Genomic DNA, 25,415 nt, shown 5'->3' with positions numbered 1-25,415 from the left:
GAGGGCTTACAATTAGGAACAGATTCAGGTTAGGATCAGACATTTAGAGGTTAGGATTACGGGTTGGGGTTAGAGTTGTCCATGTTTTATGCTTAGTAGTTGTGTGCTGATGCTCACAGCGGCAACGCGTTGTGAGCTTGTAGATCGGCTAGATTTTTCGTCTGTTGTTCGGCTAATTTCAGCGTTCAATGCAGTCCTTAAATGTTGAAGTCCTCACAGGTATAGTGCTACAAACGTGTGTGTGTGTGTGTGTATGTGTATACCCAGGTCTGTTTCTCTTGTCAGTGTGTAGTCACGTGTCGCTGAGCATTTGCGAGAGTAAGCGTCTGTGTTTTGATTTACATGCTCCTGACTGTAATGAGCTTGCATATCTTGACGTCCGCGTGCCCGCGCTTGCTCGAGTGTGTGTGTGTGTGTGAGTGCGTGCCTGTGAGTGTGTGTGTGTGCCGCGTGCATGCACACCAGGAGCACTATTTATAAAGCTGATTAATTATGGATATGTGTGCTCAGCTGAACCTGCTACTCGATTAACTGGCCCAGCAGTGTTCCTAAGCAGCGACTCCTAACGCGTCATTGACACGACTCTCTCTCGAACTCTACTCTTTCCTCTCTCCCGTTTCCTGTCCCTACGTCCCCTCGCCTCCCTCCCTCCCTCTGTCGCTCTTCATCCTTAACTTCTGACGGCCCCGTCTGTCCTCTTTCTCTCCTCCTCCTCCTCTCTGTCCTGCGGTCTCCTCCTTCCCCGTTCGGCTCCCGTCTTTCTCACCCTCATTCATACTTAATATGGCAACCCACTATGTTGAATAATGCGGTTGTCATTTCTTTCACCGCATCCTCCCCCCCTTGCTCTCTCAACCCTTTCTCTCTCCCCCTCTCTCTTTCTATCTCTCTCTCTGATCTCTCCCTATCTCTTAGCTCTCTCTCTCTCTCTTCACTCTCTCTTTCTCCCTCTGTTCTCTCTCTGTCTACAGCATCTCTCTCTCTCTCTCTCTCTCTCTCTCTCTCTCTCTTATTGTGCCTCGTTGTGTGCTGCTCTCTCCCCTTCATTATCTTTTGGACCCATGAATGAAATACGCTCTCTGTGCACATTCCTGTAGGATGACCACTGACCACGGCAACTACAGTTCAACACACACACGCGTGCACGCACGCACACACACACACACACACACACACACACACACACACACACACACACACACACACACACACACACTGAGGCAACACACACAGTACGCTTTCGTTTCCGACTCCTATTCTCCCCCCCCCCCCGCGTCTTGCCTCACTGCTGTCTAATTGTGTCTGAGGGGAGAGATGTCGGTCTTGGCGGCCATGTTCTCCTGCCTCTGTCAGCTTTTGGAGGGGAGGCTCCCGTGGCCTTGTTAAATCACCTCTCACTATCAGTTAAGCCTCCTGGTAACACCCCCCTCCCCCTCGTCCCCCCCCCGTCCCTCGTCCCCCCCGCATCCTCCCTCCACCTGGCGGAGCGGGAACCCCCCCCCCCTGGCCGACTCAAGGCCCTGGGGTTTGATAACGCTTCTCGCACAGACCTTGGAGGAGAGTTGGACGCCTCACTGAAGTTTGCCATCCTCCAACAGCCACCCCACCCCACCCTCCGCTCCCCTCCCTCTCCCATGTGAAGGTGACCCGCTCAGAGCCTGTGCGTGTGTGTGTGTGTGTGTGTGTGTGTGTGTGTGTGTGTGTGTGTGTGTGTGTGTGTGTGTGTGTGTGTGTGTGTGTGTGTGTGTGTGTGTGTGTGTGTGTGTGTGTGTGTGTGTGTGTGTGTGTGTGTGTGTGACTGTGTACACTCTGATGAGGAGTCAGGGTCTAAATGAGGATAGATGGCGGAGTGTCCGTGGCCCCTGCCCGCCACAGAGCAGAGGGAAGAGGCAGAGATATTGGAAATCGACACGTTGGCTCCATTAATCCCATGGTCCATTTAGCCCGGAGTGTGAACGGGAGGGGAGGCTTCTGCTTCTCAATTTAAGACGGAAAATACATGTTGCGGTGTGGTTAAGCGGGCTGGCGGGCGTGCGTCCGACCGTGTGTGTGTGTGTGTGTGTGTGTGCGCTCTCATGTGTTCTTGTGCGTGTTTTGAAGGTGAGGGGGGGTGTTTGTGTGTGTGTGTGTGTGTGTGTGCGAGAACGTAAACAATCCAATATTGTTTGTTTAGACCTTTGTATCCATTTGCTGCATGCATTGAATATGAATCTCTGAAGCCCTGTAGGTTATGAGTGCAGCTTATTGTGTTATTGTGAGTCATCTGTCAGCGTTTTGCTTACACACATTATCTTGATATCGCGTATCGTTCTGTTTTTTTTTTTAACAGTAAATGGCGTGTCGTGGGGCGGCGAGGCGGTGCGACAGAAGAGCCACACCTTCACGTGTCGGATGCTGGTCAAGTTTGGCCACGGCCCCCACGGCCCCATGGAGGAGGTGCCAGGAGGAGGCCCGCGCTACGAGACCATGCAGTGTTTCGCCCTCACGCAGCCCAAGGCCATGATAGAGGAGGGAGAAGGTGAGCAGATGTTCTCTCACTCACACACACACACACACACACACACACACACACACACACACACACACACGCACACGCACACACACGCGTCTGTATTACTATACTTGTGAGGACATCAACATTTTTATAATTTTGGGGCATTTTAGCCTAAAGCCGAAAAATAGCAGTTCTACAAGCTCACAACGTGTCGCACTGCGACACGTTGTGAGCTTGTAGATCGCCTATTTTTTGGTGCATGACACTGGCACATAACTGTTTATAAATCATGTTTAACTATAATTCCAACACCTAAACCTAATCCCTAAATGTCTCATCCTAATCCCAACCTGAGTCTTTTCCTAATTGTAAATGTGTCTCTAAAAATCTTTTTTTTAACCATAAAACAAACATTTCTCTTGTGAGCCCCGGGAAAACGGTCCTCAGAACGTCTATTTCGCAAATTCTACTATACTTGGGGGGGACATTTGGTCCTCACAAGTATAGTGATATACACACACACCACACACACACGCACACAATTCAATTCATATGTGCTTTATTGGCATGACGTTATATAAACATGTTGGCAAAGGTATAATGCTTTTTGAAACAAATAGCAGCAATCTTTTGCAGTCACTTTTGGGACAATTTTTTAAAAATAGTATACAAAAAAGCCACATATTTCCAATGTGTTTAAAGGTAGCAGCTCCGTTTATATGTGCAGTAGGTTTATGTCAGAGGTCCACTCTGTACAGATAGTGCAGGAAACACAATGGTTAGTTGTCCTTAGGGTGGTTGAACTTGTATTCCATTGGGCAACCTTCTTTTATCGCAACAGTTCACAAATCTTGCTGCCAACACACACACACACACACACACACACACACACACACACACACACACACACACACACACACACACACACACACACACACACACACACACACACACACACACACACACACACACACCCACACACCCACACACCTTCTTATAGAAATGTATGTATGAGAAGCTGTGCTGACTCTGTGCTGCCTCCTTCCCTCCCTCAGACCTCCAGTCGTGCATGATCTGCGTGGCGCGCCGCGTCACCGCCATGGAGAGAACCGAGAGCTTCAACACCAGACACGAGCTCTCAGGTGAGATAACCGGCTTATTACCTTCAACGCAGCATGAGAAAACACTGAGAATCCACACCATTAATACGTACAATGATGGCGCCGCTGCTGGGTGGAAACCTCATATGTCCAAAACGGTTTATTTTCAGGATTTAAAAAAAATGATATATAGCAGATCTACAAGTTCAAAAATCAGCTATTTTTGCTATTTTTGTGTGACTCTGTAGTGAGACGAAATAGGGCATTAATTTACAAAAAAAAACATTCAAATACGGAGATATGGGGTTTCTGCCTGACAGCAACCATATTCTATAAGTACTAGGTCTGCAACTGTCGATTATTCTATCGATGGCATGATTAATCGAATAATCAAGGAGACAGATTTTTGTTAGAGATTTTATATAGCAAATCGATTATAATTGATTAGTTTGATTAATACATTTAGACCTGAGGCCGATTCTAAAAAACACCTTTTTCTGAAAAATGTCTATTCCAAAAAGAAGTAATGTTGCTATATGTATACAGCAACATCTAAAATGACACAGATGTTGTCCCGGATTGAAAGGTATTAAGACATAGGTTAAACAGGTCTAAATGGGTTCTGTTACACCCCTACATATATATTCTATATGTTCTACTAATCCCTCTGGGTTGGTTCTGGTTTTTGTTTCGGGTCCCGTCTTTCCTCCAGGTAAGCTGATCCAGATCGATCAGAACTCCTTGCGTTCCTCCATGCGTCCAGGCTGGGAGGATCTGCTGAGAAGATGCATCCAGATGTTCCTTCAACACAGCGATGGACAGCCCTGGTCACACAAACGCCACTATCATGAAGGTGGGCCGGAGGCGCATGCATGCACCCATGCACGCACACAGAGTGTTTGTGTTTTTATCTTCTTTTAAAAAAGGATGTAAGGGATAATTGAAGGGAGTTTTTCTCAACAACTACCGGCGTGGCGACAATCCCGTTTATTACACGGCTACTTAATAAATAAATGAATAAATTGACCCAAAAGTAACAACAAAACAAAGTATTTGCTTGCTTACAGTAATTAAAATATTCCATAAGTGTTGCGCTGGCCGTCCGCCCAGTGTAACGCGGTTGCCTCGGAAAACAAGGAAGTGTTGATCAAATAGAATCAATTTTCGGTTATTGCATCGTCTATTTCTCGCTTCAAATGTTCTCAAAAACATTCTTGAGAGCAATGTATAGGCATAGCTGTAAATTACATTGTGTGTTTATGTTAGCAGCGCAGCAGGTGCTCTGAGCCTTTGATTAGACAGCCGTCTGTTATAGAGCTCATCGGTCATTATTCAGAAATAACACAACGCTGAATTCAGTGATTGACCAATCAGAATCAAGCATTCAACCTAGCCGTGTAATGAATGTATTTAACGCATTACCCAACCTATCCCTAACCCTAAAACTAACCATAACCTTAACCCCTCACCCTAAACCTAATCCCTGAATGCCTAACCGGAATCTAAAAATTATCCTTCTGGGGACCAGAACAATGTCCTTGTGAGGTAGGTATCGATTTAGTTGATTACCTACAAAGGTAATAAATCACACACACACACACACACACACACACACACACACACACACACACACACACACACACACACACACACACACACACACACACACACACACACACACACACACACACACACACACACACACACACACACACACGCACTCACCTGTTGATGATTGATGCAACAGCCAACATTTCAATCCCACGAGTAGCAGTGCCAAATACCCTGGCATTGATCTCCATTGTAACCATTTCATACTGTATCGCGGTGATTGATTGGTGGCCAGTGTATGTTGATGTGATCAGAGTGTGTGTGTGTGTGTGTGTGTGTGTGTGTGTGTGTGTGTCCCTCCCCCAGCCTTCCTGCAGGGTCACGCTGAGACCCCACTGTACCGCTTCTCCCTGTCCGACGGCACGCCGGTCACTGCCCAGACCAAGAGCAAGCTGTACCGTCACCCCATGAGCAACGAACCGCAAGGCTTCATCTCTACTCACCTGCTGCAGAGGTCAGAATCTAGACTAACACACACACACAAACACACACACAAACACGCACGCACGCACGCACGCACGCACGCACGCACGCACGCACGCACGCACGCACGCATCTTCTGCAGAGGTCAGAATCTAGACACACACACATCTACTGCAGAGGTTAGAATCTAGACACACACACACACACACACACACACACACACACACACACACACTAACAAACACACACGCACGCACGCACGCACGCACGCACGCACGCACGCACACACGCGCGCACGCGCACACGCACACGCACACACTTATTTATTGGTATTTTTGTCAAAACCTGCACTACATCTGCGCTCTAAGGAACATTGCTTCATTGCACACTTTTCCTCCAAATCTAACGCTTGTCTTCCGTCCTCCTGCACAGGGAGCCCAACGGGTACCGCTCTGCCCAGGGCGGAGGCATGATGCCAGGCCCCATGAGGCCGCCCCAGGGCATGGGAGGGGGGCCCAACCCCAACCCCCAGATGAACATGAACCCCGGCGGAGGCATGGCCATGGGTGGCATGGGTGGTGGCGGCATGAACAGGGGGTTTGGCATGAACGAGCAAGGTCACATGGGGCACATGGGAGCCATGTACGGCGGCGGAGGAGGAGGAGGAGGAGGAGGAGGACCAGGACCAGGAGGACCAGGAGGACCAGGAGGAGGTGGCATGGGCCACCGCATGATGCAGATGAACCAGATGAACCAGATGGGACACATGAACCAGATGGGTCCCATGGGTGGGATGAGCCACCCGGCCATGCAGCAGCAGCAGCAGCACCCACAGCACCCACAGCAGCCCCCGTTCCAGAGCGCCGGTGGCTTCGGACTCGGCGGCATGAGCAGCCCCTCGGGGAGCCCCCGCATGGGCGGACCCCCCCAGCAGGGGCTCCTGATGTCGCCCCGCAACCGAGGGAGCCCCAAGATGGGAGCCAGCCAGTTCTCACCGGGCGGTACGTCAGGGTTTGGGTCCACGTTTTATTATGGGTGAATAGGCTCTATGCAGGTGTTACCAATGATAGTAATTAAGGCTCTGTTCCATTTAGTGTGGCATATTGGTTGTCTTATTTTCAAGGACCCCCATAACTCTCAGAGTTAGACACCCACCATAAGGGGCCATTTGGGAACCAAAATGGAGTGTTTCTAGTGAGCCAACATGCACGATATCAGCACCCTGACCTGAATGGAACAGAGCCCTTAGTATATACCCATTAGTATCATTGGTAACACCTGTGAAGGAAGTAAGAAGAGGGCCAATTTCTTTCCAATATGGCTGCTGTGCATAGAGCCAATTGGGTCTGGGACCGGTCGGTTCAGATTCTATTACCTCGGGGAGTGGTTATGTTATGTGTAATACCCGAAGACCCTGGACTCAGCGCTGATCAGGAGAGAACAGCATGAAGTTCTGCGTGATGATTAGGCTGACCTACCGTAGCATCAGATTACTGCAGCGCAAAAATAAGGGGGGGAGAAAGTTGAGCAAGCGCATGCGTGCGAGGCCAGCTGAGTTTACTGAGCTGGGAAAGCGGATCAAACTATACCTTCATGGAATCAAAGGTATGCAATCATGGATTCCTTCTTCATTGAGGTGAACACGTGCAATCTGATTTCAGTGTCTCTTATTGTAGGCTGCTACGACATTTTTAATAGCAATTATAATGATTAGGTTTGTCAGGTCAATACATGACACAACAGTAGGGGTTCGGTTCGAAATATCTCAGAGCCAATCGGATCTCAGAACTAATTTCACAGGTCCATTAGGGTTCGAGTCGTATTTATTTATAGTGTATTTATTTATTGTGTGTGTGTGTGTGTGTTCTAGGTCTTCACTCTCCCATGAGTGGCCTTGGTGCTGGCGGAGGGGGCGGGGCCTGTAACACCACCTTCTCCAGCAGCTCGCTGAACGCCCTCCAGGCCATCAGCGAGGGCGTGGGGAGCTCGCTGCCCTCCACCCTCACCTCGCCGTCCCCCGTCCACAAGCCGGACAGCTCCCCCAGCGTGCACTCCTCCTCCTCCTCTGGGCCGCAGCCCACCGGCGCTCAGCAGCCCACCAAACCGGGCCAGGACGGCTCCAAAAGCCCCCTAGGGGGGGGAGGAGGAGGCCTGCAGGGTCCCGGGTCCGGCGACCACCACCACCCCCTGCACCATCACCACCACCACCACCAGCAGCAGCATCAGCATCCCCAGGCCGAGAGCGCTGCGGAGCGACCAGACAGCCAGGCTGCTGCGGCGGCTAAAGAGTCTGCGGAGGGAGGAGGAGGAGGAGCAGGAGGAGGAGGAGGAGGAGGAGGAGGTGGCGGCGAGGCGGGCGCGGCGAGCTCCGATCCCCCCCGGAGGTTGCCGGACAGCAAGGGCCACAAGAAACTGCTGCAGCTGCTGACCTCGCCGACCGAGGAGCTGGGAATGAGCAGCGGCGGCGGCGGTGGCAGTGGCCCGGTCGGGCCACCCCCGTCCGCCAGCGGCGGCGGCAACAACGCGCCTGCGGGCGGCCCCGACGGCAAGGACTCCACCGGGGGCATGACCAGCCCCTCGTCCACCGGCGTCTCCTCCTCCTCTTCCTCGGCCGCCTCGGCCAATCAGGGCCAGGCCACGGGGCCGGGGGGCGTGTCGGCGGCGGCCATGTCCTCGGCCCAGTACACCGCCTCGCTGCAGGAGAAGCACAAGATCCTCCACAAGCTCCTGCAGAACGGCAACACGCCCGACGAGGTGGCCAAGATCACCGCCGAGGCCACCGGGAAGGTCACGCTGGGAGCGTCCCAGGAGGGAGGGGAGGCGGGGGCCTCCGCGGGGGGAGGCGGCGGTGGCGGCGGCGGCCCGGGGCCGGCGGGGATCCTGGAGCCCAAGCAGGAGCAGCACAGCCCCAAGAAGGAGAAGACCCACGCCCTGCTCCACTACCTCCTCAACAAGGACGACTCCAAGGAGCCGGTGGACGTCAAGCCTAAGCCTGAGGAGCTGGAGGGGAAGGGCCCCCCGGGGGCCCCGTGCGGCCCTCCGCGGAGCGGCCCCGGATCTGGTCCCACGTCGGAACACCCTGAGAGCAAGATCAAGTCGGAGCCACCCGATGAGGTGAGATCATCACTTGTTTTTTTTATATTATTAGTGTGGTTGCCCTAACAGGGCAACCAGACTATAGTACTAGTCCCTCTTTATTATTTCTAGATAAACAATACTTTGGCACGCTACTCCTCCCACAGTTTTTCCCCCAATGATGTGCCATATGTCAAAATGACCGTCTAAATCGGGAATCGTGCGCTTGTATTTTGCTAAGGGATTGGTTGTATAGTTTTATTGATATTGATTTATTAGTGCATTAAATTTCCCCATCCGCTTTAATGTAAAAGTGAAAAAACTCAAATTCAAGTATTTTTTTCTCAGAAACCGTAAGAGCTAGAGTTGTCAGATTTAGAGGGATAATTCATAATATTGTCCGAAATTATTGAAAAAAATATCACACCATTCGGCCTCATGGTGGCGCTATAACAGCCCCCTTTACGTTTTGGCCTGTAACTCTTGAACCGTAGGTCCGAAAATCAAAATTTCTTTTCACCTGGATTCCTTGGGTCACTACGCATCTCCCCATATAGGCCACTTCCATTTGCGTCAGGATAGATTTTTTGATATTGATTTATTTGTGCATTAAATTTCCCCATCCACTTTAATGGGAATTGCAAAAACTCCCATTCAAGTATTTTTTTCTCAGAAACCGTAAGAGCTACAGTTACCACATTTGGAAGGGAGGTTCATAATTTAGTCCAAAATTATTAGAAAAATAATTACACCAATCGGCCACATGGTGGCGCTATAACAGCCCACTTTACCTTTTGGCCTATAACTCTTGAACCGTAGCTCGTAAAATCAAAATTTCTTTTCACCTGGATTCCTTGGGTCCCGACGCATCTCCCCATATAGGCCACGCCCATTTGCGTCAGGATATATTTTCCGCCATTTTGAATTTCCTTCAAAACACACTTTTTGCTCCTTTTCCTTCAAATTTTGTCCTAATCTCACACAAATCGGTACACATGATCTATGGACCCATGCGGTAAAGATATCCAAACGGCATTTTGATTGTCCTTACCGTTCGTCCGTAAATGGCTTCCAAAGTTAGCGGGAGGGGCCCGTTTGACCAAAAATGCCATAAATCACAAACGAAACGTCCGGTCAATCCCAAATTTGAATCACATGTCGAGGGTGGTATACTAAACCAATCCCCAAAAGCATTTCTACTTTGATCCATAGGGGGCGCCACGAATGCTCAAAATGTAACCGTTTGATGCAAAAACCTTATTTTGGGGGGATCGATCCTCTCAAAATGAAACGCAAGCGATCTCAGGAGTGACGACACAATGTAATTGGCGCAGCCTCCGACGTTATTCCTCCCGGCGTATTCCTCGAGTCCCGGCGGCCGCGACCCGCGACCGGCGTCGGCGCAACCACACTCTGCAATTTCCCCGGAATTGCGACGCGTCTAGTTATATATACTGTACCTACACTGCAGGTCTCTGAGTCCTCAGTGTTTATTTGAACTCTGAGGTAGAGCCCTGCTAGGGACCGTTTTCTTAGTCCCACTCCTGCTGGAATTAACTGCATTATGCACATACCTGTCGGGAACAGCGTTTCTAAATTACATTGTCCTCTACATTAAGCCATAAGATAAATGTGTCCATATCGAGCTAAAATAAACCGAAACACAACCACGCATGCTTCAGGTGCACTACATCAGGTTTATAGCGGGACTGTGTGGGTTTTTGTTTAGTGTTTTTAAAAACACGTTTTATTTTCGATTTTCCACTTTTCCACAATTAAGACCGGCCATAGCCCGCAGCTATTCAAAAACTACCTTCTCCCGCAATATTTGCGTTCAATCCTGCAGGACCCAAACCAAATGCAGGGCTTTACTGTGAAGCATCTAGTTGTAGGGTGGTGAACTGGTTGCACTCTGCTGATAACGACCCAACACAGTTCCAACACAAATCTCCCATTAGTAGCACCATTTCACAAATATTGTGAGCCAAACCCGTCTCAGTGGATGTGGCGTTCCTCATGTAGCTGTGTCAGCAATTAGTCTGCTGACTATGTGAATGTTTGTCTAATGACAGCCATATCTAACCTGCAAACAATTACGTCCCTCCCCCGCTTTATTAGGAGAACCACGTTGACTGGATAGGGTGCAGGGACCAGTTATAATACAACGGTGAAATAAAGCGCAATAAAGGCGTAGTGTTTTTCCGGTGGGATGTCCTTTTCATTAGGTCCACCTTTTTTAGGCCGTCAGTGAGTATCGAGTGTGCTGCTGTGTATTAAACTTTCGAACCCATCAATAAACTCTGTCAATAAACTTTAACGTTACCGTCCTCAAACGAAAGGCCTGAGGCCTTGAGAGACCTAGAAGATAAATCAACCACTTAAACCATATATATATCTAGTTGACCGGAGTCACACCAAATATCTTCACCGAAAATAGCCAATCTACAAATTAACAACGCTATGCACGTGGTTCATGTGGTTGTGGGCGGCAGTGGCTCAGGAGTGGCAGCTTGGGAATCGGAAGGTTCCCGATTCGATATTCGATCCCCGGCTCCCCCTTTGTTAGTTAGCGTGAAAGTGTTCTTCTTGACAACTGAACCCCTCACTGCTCTGGATGAGCAGGTTGGTGCATTGCATGGTTACCTCTGCCGTCGGCGTGTGAACGGGTCAATGAATATGAATGCATAATTTACCATTTTTGTGGTAAATCCATTAAGACCTGAGGCCGATTCTACAAAATGTCTTCTTAATCCTAACAGTTTTCTGAAAAAAACGTATGTTGCTATATAAGTGGTTCTCAGACTATTTCAAAGGAAGCCGCAAATTAGATGTATTTGGCCACGGACCCCCATCTCAAAATATGTTGTTCCAGGGACCCCCAGAAGCCAAGATTTGAGTTAAAAATGTTCGCTTTAAAAAAATATGTATTCTAAGACTTGCACACATTTTCACGATTTTTCAAAAATAGCAGATCTACAAGCTCATAGCGCGGCACTCGGTGCCGCGCTATGAGCTTGTACAGTATATCTGCTATTTTTGTGTTTAAAATAAAGGTTAAAGTGGTTACACAGATGCGTACTTCCCCGTCTTAATGGTTAAACTTATCACTGAGGACTTTGCTGTGCACTACGAAGCTCGTTATAATGTGAATTTTGCTTGACTTTCATGTGTTGACCGTGTCTCTTTTTTCTCTCTATCTGCCGTCCTTTAACAGCTGGACAACTTGGAGTCTATCTTAGGAGGTCTGAGGGGCTCCGGTTCCGAGTTCTACCCCGACCCGGCCGGAGGGGGGGCAGCTGGCGATGCAGGAAACAAGCCCCAGGGTTGCGGTGATGACGGTATGCAGGGTAAGCACGCAAGCAGGCAGTATAGAGCCCTGCACTCTCTTATAGTCCTGCTGCCGCCAGTGGTGGAGGAAGTACTCCGATGTTTTACTTTAAGTAAAAGTAGCAATACCACATTATAAAAGTACTCTGTTACAAGTAAAAGACCTGTGTTCAAAATGTTACTTGAGTAAAAGTACAAAAGTGTTGGCATCAAAATGTACTTTAAGTACCAAGAGTAAAAGTACTAAAATGTTTGAAAATAGCAGATCTACAAGCTCACAACGCGTCGCGATGCGACGCGTTGTGAGCTTGTAGATCGGCTATTTTCAAATGGCCCAGGTATTAAATAGGGCTAAAGTGGTTAATGTATGTTTTATGATATAATAATTCATATATGCAAAGTAACTAGTAACTAAAGTTTTCAAAAGATTGTAGTGGACTAGTAAAAGTACAATATTTGCCTCTGAGATGTTCTGGAGTAGAAGTAAAAGTACTGAAAATTGGAAATACTCCAGCAAAGTAAAAAATACCTCAAAACTGTACTTAAGTACAATACTTGAGTAAATGTACTGAGTTACTTTACACCACTGGCTGCCGCCCACTCCCACTTGGATTTGCGGTCCATTCCCACCAGTTCCCCACAATGGTTTCATTCCTGACCGCCCACAGTCAATTTCTGACCGCCCGAGGATCTCCTGCTTTTGATTTTCTTTGCAGCTTCTGTGCTCCACCATGCTGCAACTGTTGCTCCACCCACACTGTTGCATGCTTCAGGTGGTGTAGCGCTACATCATGTTTTATGGTGGGAAGGACCCACAGGGTTCTCATTACCGCCCATTCCTGCCCCGATTTAACCCGTTCAATCCTGGAACGCATCTGTGTCAGTTTAGATTTCTTTGGCATTTTTTTTTTTTTTGCAGAATTAGATCTGCTATTTTTGAAAAGAAAATAGTGAAAATGTGTGTAAATCTTTGAATATATATTTTAAAACATTTATACATATTTAAAGCAAACATTTTGTAACTCAAATCTTTGCTTCTGGAGGTCCCTGGAACAAAAATATTCTACAAATGTTTGCTTTAAAAAATATATTTTCAAAGATTTGCACACATTTTCACGATAAAAAAAAAAAAAGCAAATCTACAAGCTCGTAGTGCCACACTATGAACTTGTGTATCTGCTATTTACTAATAGCCAAAGTATAAAATAATGGTCGGATTGAATGGGTTAAAGCATTTTTAAAAACTGCCCATGCATGGGATTTGCGTTGGACCTGCAGGAGCCCAATCCCAATGCAGGAGCTCTAGTAAAGCAGACTCAAGGCCTGCACATAGATATACGACCCACGGTTACATTTAGTTTTTTAGGGCAGGGGTCTTCAACGTTTTTCATGCCAAGGACCACCTAGCTGAGAGAGAGATGAGACAGGGACTCCCTCTATATTGTATAAAATTGTGTCTCAGATTAAACTTCTGTCTGCTCTTTTTTCCCTCTACACCTAATACCTCTTTGCCAAAAATAGCCTGTAGATCTGCTATTTTTGGCTAAAGTTCTCCTCAGAAAAGGAATTCTAGTGGTTAATGTAAAAAAATATATATATATCACACAAAGATTTGGCGTCCCCCCTGTAGTAACTCTGAGGATCCCCTAGGGGTGCCCTGTTGAAGACCCCCGTTTTAGGGGGATGTTGAAAAGCATGTGAATGAAGATTTATTTTTTCTTTCTCTTCACGTTCATTGTATATACAGGGAGTCCTGGGATGGCTCCGGGGCCACGCGGACCCTTCCAGAGGGCCATGTCCGTGGACGGGAAGCCCATGGGGGGACCCGGAGGAGTGGGGGGGAGACGCCCCATGCTCATCAAGCAGGAGAACGTGATGGGCGGCCCCGACGGCTACCCGGGAAACATGGGTCTGTGTCCAAGAGGCGTTGGAACAAGTAACTAGAAGTTTTTTAGTGCACATTTCTAACGTAATTCTCTCACTCATTGATCATTATTTATACCACGTCCATGTTATTCTCAGGGGGGTTGGGAAACCTCACTCCGTTGGGGTGGCATTTTGTAAGAGTTAAAATGGCCTACCATGTGAATGTGGTATATTCTTATTCTGTGCTCTTTTTCAGCACTCTGGGGACAAACCCTCCTTGAATATATTAGAAATACGATTTTGTTTATCGTTCAGATAAGCTAATCGGTAACTATTTCTATAGCTTAAACATCTGTTGACCCATTAAGACCGGGAACGCATCTGTGTCATTAAAGATTTCTTTGGCTATTGAAAAATAGCAGATATACAAGCTCATAGCTTTATAGCTATGAAAAATATTTTTGAAACATCTTGAAAATTTGTGCAAATCTTTGAATATATATATTATTTTTTTTAAGCAAACATTTGTAACTCAAATCTTTGCTTTTCCGGGGGTCTTAATGGGTTAAACAAGTCACACTGACTGAACCCCTAGCTGCTCCCAATGAAGTTCGTTTTATGTTCTACAAAAGTTAGTTTTGAGAGTTGTTTCACTGTGCAATGAAAAAGAAAATGTAGAGAATATTTTCGAAATATCAATTTCTAGCCAACGGGTACATCATGGCAAAGGTAACTGTCATTGTGCTTTCAACACAATGTCCTACTGACCACATTTTGTCCCCTTTTTGTTTTTTCTTTTTTGTCTCTCTCCAGGAGGACCAATGAACAGGGCGATGGTTCCCCAGAGGTCCCCGATGGGGGGGTCAGTGGAGTGGGGGATGCCCCGTTCCAGCGCCAGTCCCGTGGGCTCGGCGGGGCACCCCTCCATGATCCCCCGTCCCGGCATGGACTACGGCAACGCCAAGGGCATGATGGGGGGACCCATGGTCAGCCGCTCCAGCAGCGTGCCCGGCTCCAGGTCCATGCTGCAGCAGCAGCTCATGGATATGGGTACGTCTACGTCACAGTGGTGGAAGAAGTACTCAAAAAATGTTTACTTGAGTAAGAGTGTCAATACCACAATGTAGAAATACTCTGTTACAAGTGAAAGTCTGGTGTTCAGAATTTACTTTGGTAAAAGTACAAAAGTATTGGCATCAAAATATACTTAAAGCTAAATATACTTAACCAAAAGTAAAAGTACTCATTATGCAGGATGTCCCATTTCAAGTTTTCAAAATCTATAAAAACTTTTGAATACAAGCTCGAACTTGTAGATAAGCTATTTTCAAATAGCCGAAATATAGATTATAAGTGGTTAATGTATGTTTAGTAATAAAAATCTAAAAAGTAACTATTAATTAAAGTTTTCAAATAATCGTAGTGGAGTAAAAGTACAATATCTTCCTCGAACATGTAATGGAGTAGAAGCAAAAGTATTGAACATTGTAAATACTCCACTAAGGTAAAAAAAAATAGATAAGATATATATTATATATTGTCAATATATTAGCCCTGATTGCGTAGTGTTATTTCTTTAGGTGGTTCAGGGGACATGGGTATGGGCATGAGCCCTTTCAGCCAGCAGGGCCAACCCAGTCAGTCTCCATCCTGGCCAGAGAACGTGATGGGCATGGACGGAAACAGGTCAGTGATGCACTTCCTAGTTATTTAGATCCAGGTTTACTTCTTACGCTTACTTTGTACTGTAGTTACTTTGTACTGTAGTTATTGTGCACTAGTTTTCTAAGCACTCTCAATTCCTCAACCTCGACCACTTACTTTGTCATTGATTGACTAAGGTTCATCGTGCTTATGCTGCGTTGACATTAGCAGCAACAAAGCGACAGGTCACACGTCAATCAATCATATGTTTTTGTTTCACCATTTCTTCTCCCCTTCTCTCTCCATACGACTCCTGCTTGTGTAAAGGGTGAAAAAAAAAATCGTCAGCCCTGTTCCCTTTTTAAGCCTAGCCTTTATATTTTCCTTTATATTGTTTCCGCTTGTCGCACAGAGCCTCCGACACCAGGACACATGTGTTGAGCAACGACTTGCTGACCGTGACATGAGTAGCTGACCATGCTCGGTCGTTTTGTAGCTTTTGTCGCTTTTAGTGTGAATGTAGCATAAGTCTGACCTTGTACTTTGGAGGAAAGCATCTGCTAAATGGCTAAATTGTAAAATTGTAATTGGAACCAAACTGAGACAAATTAGCAGTTGGCGCTAAAAGCTGTGTGTGTGTGTGTGTGTGTGTGTGTGTGTGTGTGTGTGTGTGTGTGTGTGTGTGTGTGTTTCAGGCGTCAGTTTAATAACCCCCTGGATGAACTCCTGGTGCCCCCCACCACCAGCGAGGGTCAGAGCGACGAGCGGGCGCTACTGGACCAGCTGGACTCTCTGCTGAACAACACGGACGGCATCGCTCTGGAGGAGATAGACCGAGCCCTGGGCATCCCTGACCTCGTCAGCCAGGTTAGGAGGGCATAGGTTTCCTAAAAATGTGGGCCGTGAGGATATTGCAAGTGGGCCCCCCAATAATTGGCAAAATATTACGATTATATTGATAATATAACATTAATATAAAAAAGTTTCACGTAAAAAAAAAACTTGAAAAAACTCATTTCTTTGCGATAACAATAAATAGGAACTTAAATACAGTGGGTGACCATTGACTTTGTCGTTTTTTTTCATTCTTCTCATGCGTTTCATGCAGGGCATGTATGATTTCCACTCTGTGCCACTAGGGGCAGCAGCGGTCTACTGCCTACAGCTGCCTACAGCCCACAGCAGACAGCAAGAATATATTTGTTACTAGTTACTGTATATCCTCTCCAAACTGTACATACATTACTTTACACTTTTGTATTATGTTTTGACACTTGCTTTGGAAAATGTAAACGTATGTTTTATCATGCCAATAGCTCATTTGAATAGCAAAATTGTTTGTTTTGGGGTTTTTAGGCACTGTTTTTCCTAGAAAGACAGAGAAAGATCCTGTCTGTTGCTTACAGTACAAGATGTGACATTTATATTAAGCAAAATATTAAGCAAATAAAGTTAGATAGCATGATGCTGAGCTTAACATTAGTTTAATTTTAACGTCTTAATTGTTAAAACGAGACGGGAAAATAAACGTATTTTTTTCTCTTGCCAATAGCTCATTTGAATTGACAAATTGTATTTCTGTGGTGGTGGTTCAGTGGCACTATATATATATATATATATTTAATATATACTGGGGTCATACGTTCTGTGCTTTCTGTGTGTGCACTTATGCCGTGTGTCTCTTTCTTTGAGCGGGGGGGGGGGGGGGGGGGGGGGGGGGGGGGGGTCTATCAAGGCAGGCTATTTGTTCAGATGCAATTGCAATTTCAGCGTGGCTATTAAATAGGCAAAAAAATCTGATCTACAAGTCCACAAAGAGTCGCGATGCAACTCTATTTTCTAACATTTTAGTCTATTTTTGGCAGAGAGAGAGAGAGAGAGAGAGAGAGAGAGAGAGAGAGAGAGAGAGAGAGAAATTAATATAATATAGGCCTACTATATATACTTTACTCGTAACAGAGTAGGCTACTTCTACATTGCAGTATTGATATTTTTACTTAAGTAAACTGCAAACCAAAAAACTCTTCAACGACATGTGCTCCTTGTCCAGTCTATTCATCGCTAAACCGGTTATGTTAATTATCTCTCTCTCTCTATACAAAGACAAAGTCTCTTTCTCTCTGTCTCTCTGTACAAAGACAAGGTCTCTCTCTGAGAGAGAGAGAGAGAGAGAGAGAGAGAGAGAGAGAGAGAGAGAGAGAGAGAGAGAGAGAGATGCATCAAAGTAGGGGTTCTCAATCTTTTTCAGGCCATGACCCCCCAAAATAACCATATTGGGGACCCCCATTTTGCGTGTGCGGCTTTCATCATCAATTTAAAAATAAAGATGATCGGATCATCTGTGAAGCATTTTCATATACGCTGCTGTCTCGTTAAAACCAGCTGCGGGTGAATATTATCCAACACATCACCACGGTTAACGCTACGTTCATGTTTACTGCATTACATTTGTAACAACAGCATAATATTGGGTTGTGCAGGTGAGATTTCGAAAAATCTTCAGTGAATGCTTTTAGGGACTATGCCTAGGCCTACATAGAATGTGGAGGGAGAAGGGTACCAGCTGCACTTGTACCCCTTATTAACTGTAATATGCTCATTCCATGCAGCTCGGCAGAATGCGTGTGCGGCTTTAGTTTGATGAACATTGAACCTCATAATAACATCACTCCGTTCGCGACTACATACAGAACAGAACGTGTGTCGGCTCTGATGTTTATTAGACATATGGACCTCCGCTCAGGTCCTGGAATCCAGAGCCTTATGTCAAGACTTGGCTGCGAGCACATCGCACGGCAGAAAGCACAAAAAACAAAGTGGCACAGCCTGTCATGTCAGATAACCCCGACCCACTTTGGCAGTTTTTATAAGACAGGGGTTATTGGCGTCTTTTTGGTTTGTTTTATTTTATTTCCTCGTTTATACTTATTTCCTCCTCAATATTGTTTAAGAATTAATGTGCTATCCATGACATGCTGTCACCAGTTTACCAGTTCACTGTCTGTTATTTAATGATGATCGAATATTGGCTAAATGTTTACAATTTCTTCTGTCCAAACAATGAAAAGCACTAAGAAAAGGCAAGTGAGTCTCTCTTTAATTAAGCATGATGAGCCATGTGTTTTCCACAAAACAATTGAATATCATTGAATATAATTGCACCCTTGTCATACTACTATGTTATTAGCTTTCAGTAGGCCACCACAGGCACAGACAGTGCGTTTTAGCGCAGCGCGGCCTGGCGCAGCGCGGCGGAGTGGTTGCGTGCGGGGGGTCGGGGGGCTTTCGTGGGAGGGGGGGACGGGTGGATCAGAGCTTAACCCTAAAACCGAAATAAAGTAACAAATCCGCTCAAGAACCTTGCTCCCCCACTTCCAAAATTAGCACTAGCCTACAACACTGGCCCAGTCTCTTGCCAAACCGGTTATGTTAATGATTATTCCAAATAAGCCAAGTGAGGAACTCTGCTATCAGGTTCCCCCTCCCCCCTACAGTACCTCTGTAGGCCTATCTCTTCTATCAAAGTATTTGTTCAGATACAAATTCAGAGCGGCCAATTTTGATATTTTTAATGCGCCTACATGAAGTTAGAGGGATGGGCAGAAATGGTGTAGGCCAGTGGTTTTCAACCTTAGTTATTCCCATCAAGGACCCCCAAATTGACACATATTAGCCCAGGGACCCCCATTTGAAAAGATATGCCAGGGACTCAACCATTTAGATTTCTTGGGCGTCCCAATCTACACTGTATCATCATCATCAGTGTTCATTTAACTCTGAGAGTGTACAAATGGAACCAAATGGACCCTGACGGGTCCATTTGGTTCCATTTGTACATTAAGAGTTACAGACACATAAGGGTCAATTTGGTTGCTAACTATTAATTTGGCTGGGGACCCCCTGGAACCCCCTCAAGGACCACTGGTGGTCCCCGGACCACTGGTTGAAAACCTCTGGTGTAGGCTATTTTCAACTGTTAATGGGTTTTTCTTTCTTCACAAATTAATTCTACTTTGTTGTACAACAGTGTCCCATAAAAGTAGCGAAAATAGCCGATCTACAAGCTCACAAAGTGTTGCATCATGATTTGAATTCCGACTGAAAACGCCACCCTTGCGTCTCCGTGTGTACAACCAAATACGCATCTTTCCTGCACCGATGACGCTTGGGGCTTTTACAGCGCTGCTCCTACACTACCACCGTCAGCAACAAGTGGACATGGAGTAAATGTACTTAGTTACTTTCCGCTTAGTTACTTTCACGTGCATATAAATGAGCCACGCGGTCTTATAAGAATGAAAACAAACGCCTCGCTGTTGGCCACGGATCACATGACGGTCGTCTGTTACGGTCATGGATGAACTCAAAATGTTACTTGAGTTCAATCAAAGTAAAAGTGCAAAAGTATTGGCAAATAAATGTTTGATAATAGCTGATCTACAAGCTCACAATGCGTCGCAATGCATTGTGAGCTTGTAGATCGGCCATTTTCAAATAGACTATATGAAATAGGGCAAATAATGTATGTTTTATAATGTAATGATTTATATCTGCAAAGTAACTAGTAACTAAAGCGTTCAAATAATGGTAGTGGAGTAAAAGTACAATATTTTCCTCTGAGATGTAGTGGAGTAGAAGTAAAAGTAAAAATAGCAGGTCAGCATGCTTATAGCGTGAGATTCGAACCCGGGTCGTAAAATCGCCGGACATCAGTTTTAACCGCTACACTAACTGGACTATTTCATTTATAGAGGAAAGAGGTAGAATCCTACTGTACAGAAATTGATGCGAGAAAAAAACAACATATAAGACGTCTGTCTGTCTGTCTGTCTCTCCACGGACTTTTGAGACAGACAGACAGACAGACAGACAGACAGACAGACAGACAGACAGACAGACAGACAGACAGACAGACAGAAACCAATGTGTGTCTGAACATTTCTAAAATGACAGAGATGCGTTCCTGACTGCCCGACGCTGAACAGAAAACCCAATTTAAACGCTCTAAGCACACGTAATTATTGCTAGTTATTATTATTATTATTATTAATAATAATATAAGACATCTATCTGTCTGTCTGTCTGTCTGTCTGTCTGTCTGTCTGTCTGTCTGTCTGTCTGTCTGGCTGTCTGTCTGTCTGTCTGTCTGTCTGTCTGTCACAAAAAAAGTGACTCCAAAGCGGCACCTTGTGGTAGTATTTGGAACTTAAATTTACTGCAAAGCGGGTGAGGCAAATGAGTGAAGTGATACTCTTATGAAAAGCGACAAAGTCAATGGTCACCCACTGTATTCTAGGTCCCTGGAACTAAATATTTTGAGATGGGGGGTCTGCGGCCAAATACATATATCTAAAAATGTTTTCTAAATCCTAAAGGTATGTTGCTATATCCTATGAGCTTTTATATCTTTGAATAGCCAAAGAAATCTTAAAATGACACATATGCGTTCCTGGTTTACATGGGTTAAGTGGGTAGGCCGCAAACACTCTCCTGATTTTCAAGCGGCCCCTGATCCAGAAAAGGTTGGGAACCACTGAATGTACCAGGTGCTCTTTGTTCCACCTCATTCGCGATCCCACAAGTAATCCAATCATGGAAAAGTGACTTCTAAGTGACTTATAACCAAAATATGTCTATGCATTAAATGTTTTGCTTATGAGCCATGGTGTGCGAGCCGTTCTCCACTGTTAAGAGAGATGGATGAGCCCTGAGGGATCAGGCCGTACCGCTGAGGAAAAAAAGACAATTACAGAGCTGGCGAATAGGAAATGAATCAAACAGAAGGATAATGTACGACGACGAACCTCTCGTTCTCATTCCTTATTCATCCTCACAGGTGTCAGTGGCTCAGGAGTTAAGAGTGTCTGCCTGGGAATCGGAAGGTCCCCGGTTCGATCCTCAGCACCTCCATGGCTTTTTGTCGCCTGGTTAAGCGTCCCATGAGCAAGACACTTAACCCTTAATTGCTCCCCGGCCGGGGATGAATGGACAAAGTGACGCAATTGGTTTCTACACACCGTAAATGGAGCCGATTTTTCAGCTATTTGAAATCCGCCATCTTTAATATATACAAAAAAGCAACCGGAAAACAATCGCTAAATGAATGCTATAGGTTGGGTAGCTTGTCAATCAAGAGCGGGGGCGGGGAATGAATGCTATCGGTTGTGTAGCTTGTCAATCAAATCATCCCGCCCCTCCTAGAGCATACTAGCCTGACATTCAGCCTGAATTTTCATTTCGTTTCACTCCATTATTCAGTCTGAAAGCCCTCTCAATGCAGCCAATTGCTGAGATGGGGGCGTGGCCAAAATATGTTCAGAATCGCCTGAACATATTTTTTTAATGGGCGTGGCTAGCGATTGCAGGGCTGGAGCCAGGCTAAGAGCATACCCTACTTTATCGTCAATGTTTAAAATAGATGGGACCATAATTTACCAAAACGCATATCATGATGATTGAAAGAAGACTTTAAACTAGCGACTGGAAGCATATAGTATTTATGACAATGTTTATTAAGGTAAGAAAATCAAGTCTAAAGCTTGTCAAAAACCCACCCACTTGCATTGAGAAAAAATCTTTCTGGCAACAGCAGGGGTAAAACAGCGAAACTACAGGCCATTCATATGAACTGTCACTTCCTATATAGACTCAATTTCAAAGCAGGAAGCTGGGCCCTTGGGTCAAAAGTCATTTTCCTCTCTGGGATCACTAAACACTCTTTTGTCCCCCTCCCCAGAGCCAAGGAGAGCAACAGATGGAGCCCTTCCCAGGCCAGGACCCCTCCATGGTCCTGGACCAGAAGCCTCTGTACGGGCAGGGGTACCCCGGACCCCCGAGCATGGCCATGCAGTCGGCGTACGGAGGCAACCCCATGCAGGGCCAGCCCCAGCAGGGCAGCTTTGGGCCCATGTTGTCCCAAATGGGCCAGGGGGGCAGCTTCCCCGGGATGGGCGGGATGGGAGGCATGGGGCACCCCCGTGCCAACATGATGAGACCCCGGATGATGAGCGCCAACAAGCCCATGAGACTCCAGCTGCAGCAGAGACTTCAGGGCCAGCAGGTACGGATCCGAGTACAGGACATATGAGTACCAGTGGTGTAAAGTAACTAGTGCAATTTTAAAAGTACAATTTTGAGGTATTTTTTTTCTTCAGTAGGCTATTTACAATTTTCAATGCTTTTATTTTTACTCCACTACATCTCAGTGGAAAATATTGTACTTTTACTCCACTGCAATTATTTGAGAACTTTAGTTACTTTGTAGATTTTGATTGTTATTACTAAACACACTAAGCCCTTCAGCCCTGTATGTATTTTGGCCTTTTGAAAATAGCAGATCTACAAGCTCACAATGCGTCGCGATGCGACGCATTGTGAGATTGTTGATCGGCTATTTTCTTTTATACATTTTGAACTTGTGAAATGGGACATTCTGCACAATGAGTACTTTTACTTTTGGTACTTTAAGTATAATTTGATATATTTTTGTACTTTTACTCAAGTACATTTTGAATACGGGACTCCTACTGTAACTGTATATCTACAGTATATCTACATTGCAGTATTGATACATTTACTGTACTTAAGTAAAACATATTAGTACTACTTCCATCACTGATGAGTACAGACTGATTTCATTCATTTGGATTCCATAGAGACCAACACGTCTAACTCCTGGATTTTTTGTGGGCGCACGGTGGCGCAGTCGGTAGCGCTGGGTTCGATTCCCGCCGGGGACGCTGTGGGCACTGGGGGTGGGTCTTCTCCTCCGCGTCAACAGCGCCCATACCCTAGGTGGGGTTGGCGAAAGGGCCAACTCTGTGTGGAGTTTGCATGTTCTCCCCGTGTCTCCTAGGGTAGTTAATACCCTCACAAAAACATGTAGTAATCCTGGTCACTATACCGCCTCCCCCTGGTCAGCCGGGGCGCCTGATGGAGGGGAAGGGAACTGGTTGGAATAACGTGTTCCTTCCACGCGCTACGTCCTACCAGGGAAACTCCCCCCTGTCAGGTGACAAGAAGGTCAGTTGGCTCTCATGCATTGAAGGAGGCATGAGCTCGGCCCCGGCCTCCCTAGGCTGGTGGGGGGCGTGTAGTGCCCAGGATCACTTAGCAAATTGGCACCGGGTGAAAAAAGGGTTACAAAATCGAGGGATAAAAATTATTTAAAAAAAAAAACTCCTGGCTTTCTCTAAAAGCATCATCTACCTAGTTGTGCACACTAAAAATAGCAGATCTACAAGCTCACAACGCATGGCAGTGCAACGTGTTGTGAGTTTGTAGGTATGTGACATGGCGCTCAACCAAATATAAAAATCAGGCATAACTCTAACCATAACTCATATGGCTAGTAAAGTCAAGCCCTAGTGTAATAACAGATATTAAAGTTATTTTAAGATTAAAAGAGTATTTCATTGGTCAAACTAGCAATTAGAATACATGTTCAGAAGCGTCTTCCATAAAACCCTAATGGTCTTTTGATATTTCATAAAAGCAAAGGTTACGCAAAGCCTCAATCTGCGATTTATTCAACTGATCAATATGTAGAACGGCAGGAGCATAGGTTTAGAATGATAATACCAAAACTTATACATATTTTTTTATGAAACAGAGTGCCAGTGTGTGGGAGCTATTTTCACTCTGTTTTACAAATCACAGATTGGGACGTGGCCTAGTTTTATTTTTATATATTTTTGCTTTCATCCCTGCATACATACGTACATCCAGCTTATTTATTTATTTAAAATCTTTTTATTGAAGTTTTCTTCACAGACTCTCAGAATATATGAGACGTCATTACAACACATGAGACAAAAAGAAAACCACAGATAATATATAAATGAAAAAACAAACCAAAACACTAATAGGTGTGCATGAGGTCGGGGGGCGGGGGGGGGATCAAGGAGACCTACTTCTGCTTTTTAGGTACAAATTCCTGTTGGAAGTAAGAGAGAAATGATCGCCAGACTTTGAAAAATGTCCTAGTCGAGCCTATTGTAGAGCTTTTGAGTTTTTCTTGCTTTAAATATGCCATTACTCTCTCTACCCATTGGGAGTGTGACGGTGGCTTGTTAGATTTCCAAAGTAATAATATTAACCTTGGTGCTATAGTGTACATCCATCTTATGTTGATTATTGCCTCTGCTTCCTCAGTTTATGAGTCAGACGCGGCAGGGCATGGCCATGAAGATGGAGAACCCAGGAGGGGGCAACCCTGGCATGAGGCCGGGCATGCAGCCTGGCATGGGAGCACAGGTACATCATGACAAACACCTGTACAACACACTCAAACTCACACATACTCAGCCAGGCACACTGCTCATGAATATTCATAAAGTTCAAACTGAGTTGGACAAAGAAGGCCTTTCTCATTTCTGCACACTCTCGCACGTAAAAGCCTGCACAAGGAGGAACAATCGGCAAAAATAGCAGTCTATGGCCAACTGCTTTAAATAACTTTAATGACATTGACAGCCATTTGGTGTCCTACCCGACAGCAGGGTAACCACCTCAAACCACTGTAGATGTTCCAGTTATATTGTGTCAACATAATAGCATTTTACTCTTTGGAATAAGTAGCTTTATATCGACTTTAATATCAATGGGACTAATCTGGTGGTATAAAAGTAAACACAGGCACAAAATGTTGAGGTATTTTTACTTTACTGGAGTATTTACAATTGTCTATACTTTTACTTCTAATCCACTACATCTCAGGGGCAAATATTATACTTTTACTCCACTATTATTATTTGAAAACTTTAGTTACTAGTTACTTTGCAGTTATAAATTATTATATTATAAAACATACATTAACCACTTTAGCCCTATTTTATACATAGGCTATTTGAAAATAGCCGATCTACAAGCTCACA

General features: G+C 45.5%; 1 protein-coding gene across 4 annotated transcripts in view; it reads left to right on the top strand.

Annotated features, from left to right (window-relative positions):
* Positions 1-25,415, top strand: part of LOC311053472 (nuclear receptor coactivator 3-like) — a 95,039-nt gene that overhangs the window by 60,077 nt on the left and 9,547 nt on the right. For 3 of the 4 annotated variants that reach the window (XM_084069012.1, XM_084069013.1, XM_084069014.1), the window contains exons 7-19: positions 2,330-2,518; positions 3,550-3,636; positions 4,307-4,447; positions 5,512-5,659; positions 6,061-6,629; positions 7,499-8,742; positions 11,918-12,050; positions 13,778-13,966; positions 14,710-14,946; positions 15,477-15,582; positions 16,236-16,407; positions 22,277-22,600; positions 24,694-24,795. In XM_084069012.1, the coding sequence (XP_083925138.1) occupies positions 2,330-2,518; positions 3,550-3,636; positions 4,307-4,447; positions 5,512-5,659; positions 6,061-6,629; positions 7,499-8,742; positions 11,918-12,050; positions 13,778-13,966; positions 14,710-14,946; positions 15,477-15,582; positions 16,236-16,407; positions 22,277-22,600; positions 24,694-24,795 (3,641 nt within the window). The remainder of the gene's footprint in view (positions 1-2,329; positions 2,519-3,549; positions 3,637-4,306; positions 4,448-5,511; positions 5,660-6,060; positions 6,630-7,498; positions 8,743-11,917; positions 12,051-13,777; positions 13,967-14,709; positions 14,947-15,476; positions 15,583-16,235; positions 16,408-22,276; positions 22,601-24,693; positions 24,796-25,415) is intronic. The other variant, XM_084069015.1, reaches the window with a different exon arrangement.

This window comes from Gymnoscopelus microlampas (genome assembly GCF_963454915.1).
Source record: "Gymnoscopelus microlampas genome assembly, chromosome: 10".
NCBI lineage: Eukaryota > Metazoa > Chordata > Actinopteri > Myctophiformes > Myctophidae > Gymnoscopelus > Gymnoscopelus microlampas.
This window is presented reverse-complemented; position numbering and strand designations above follow the sequence as displayed.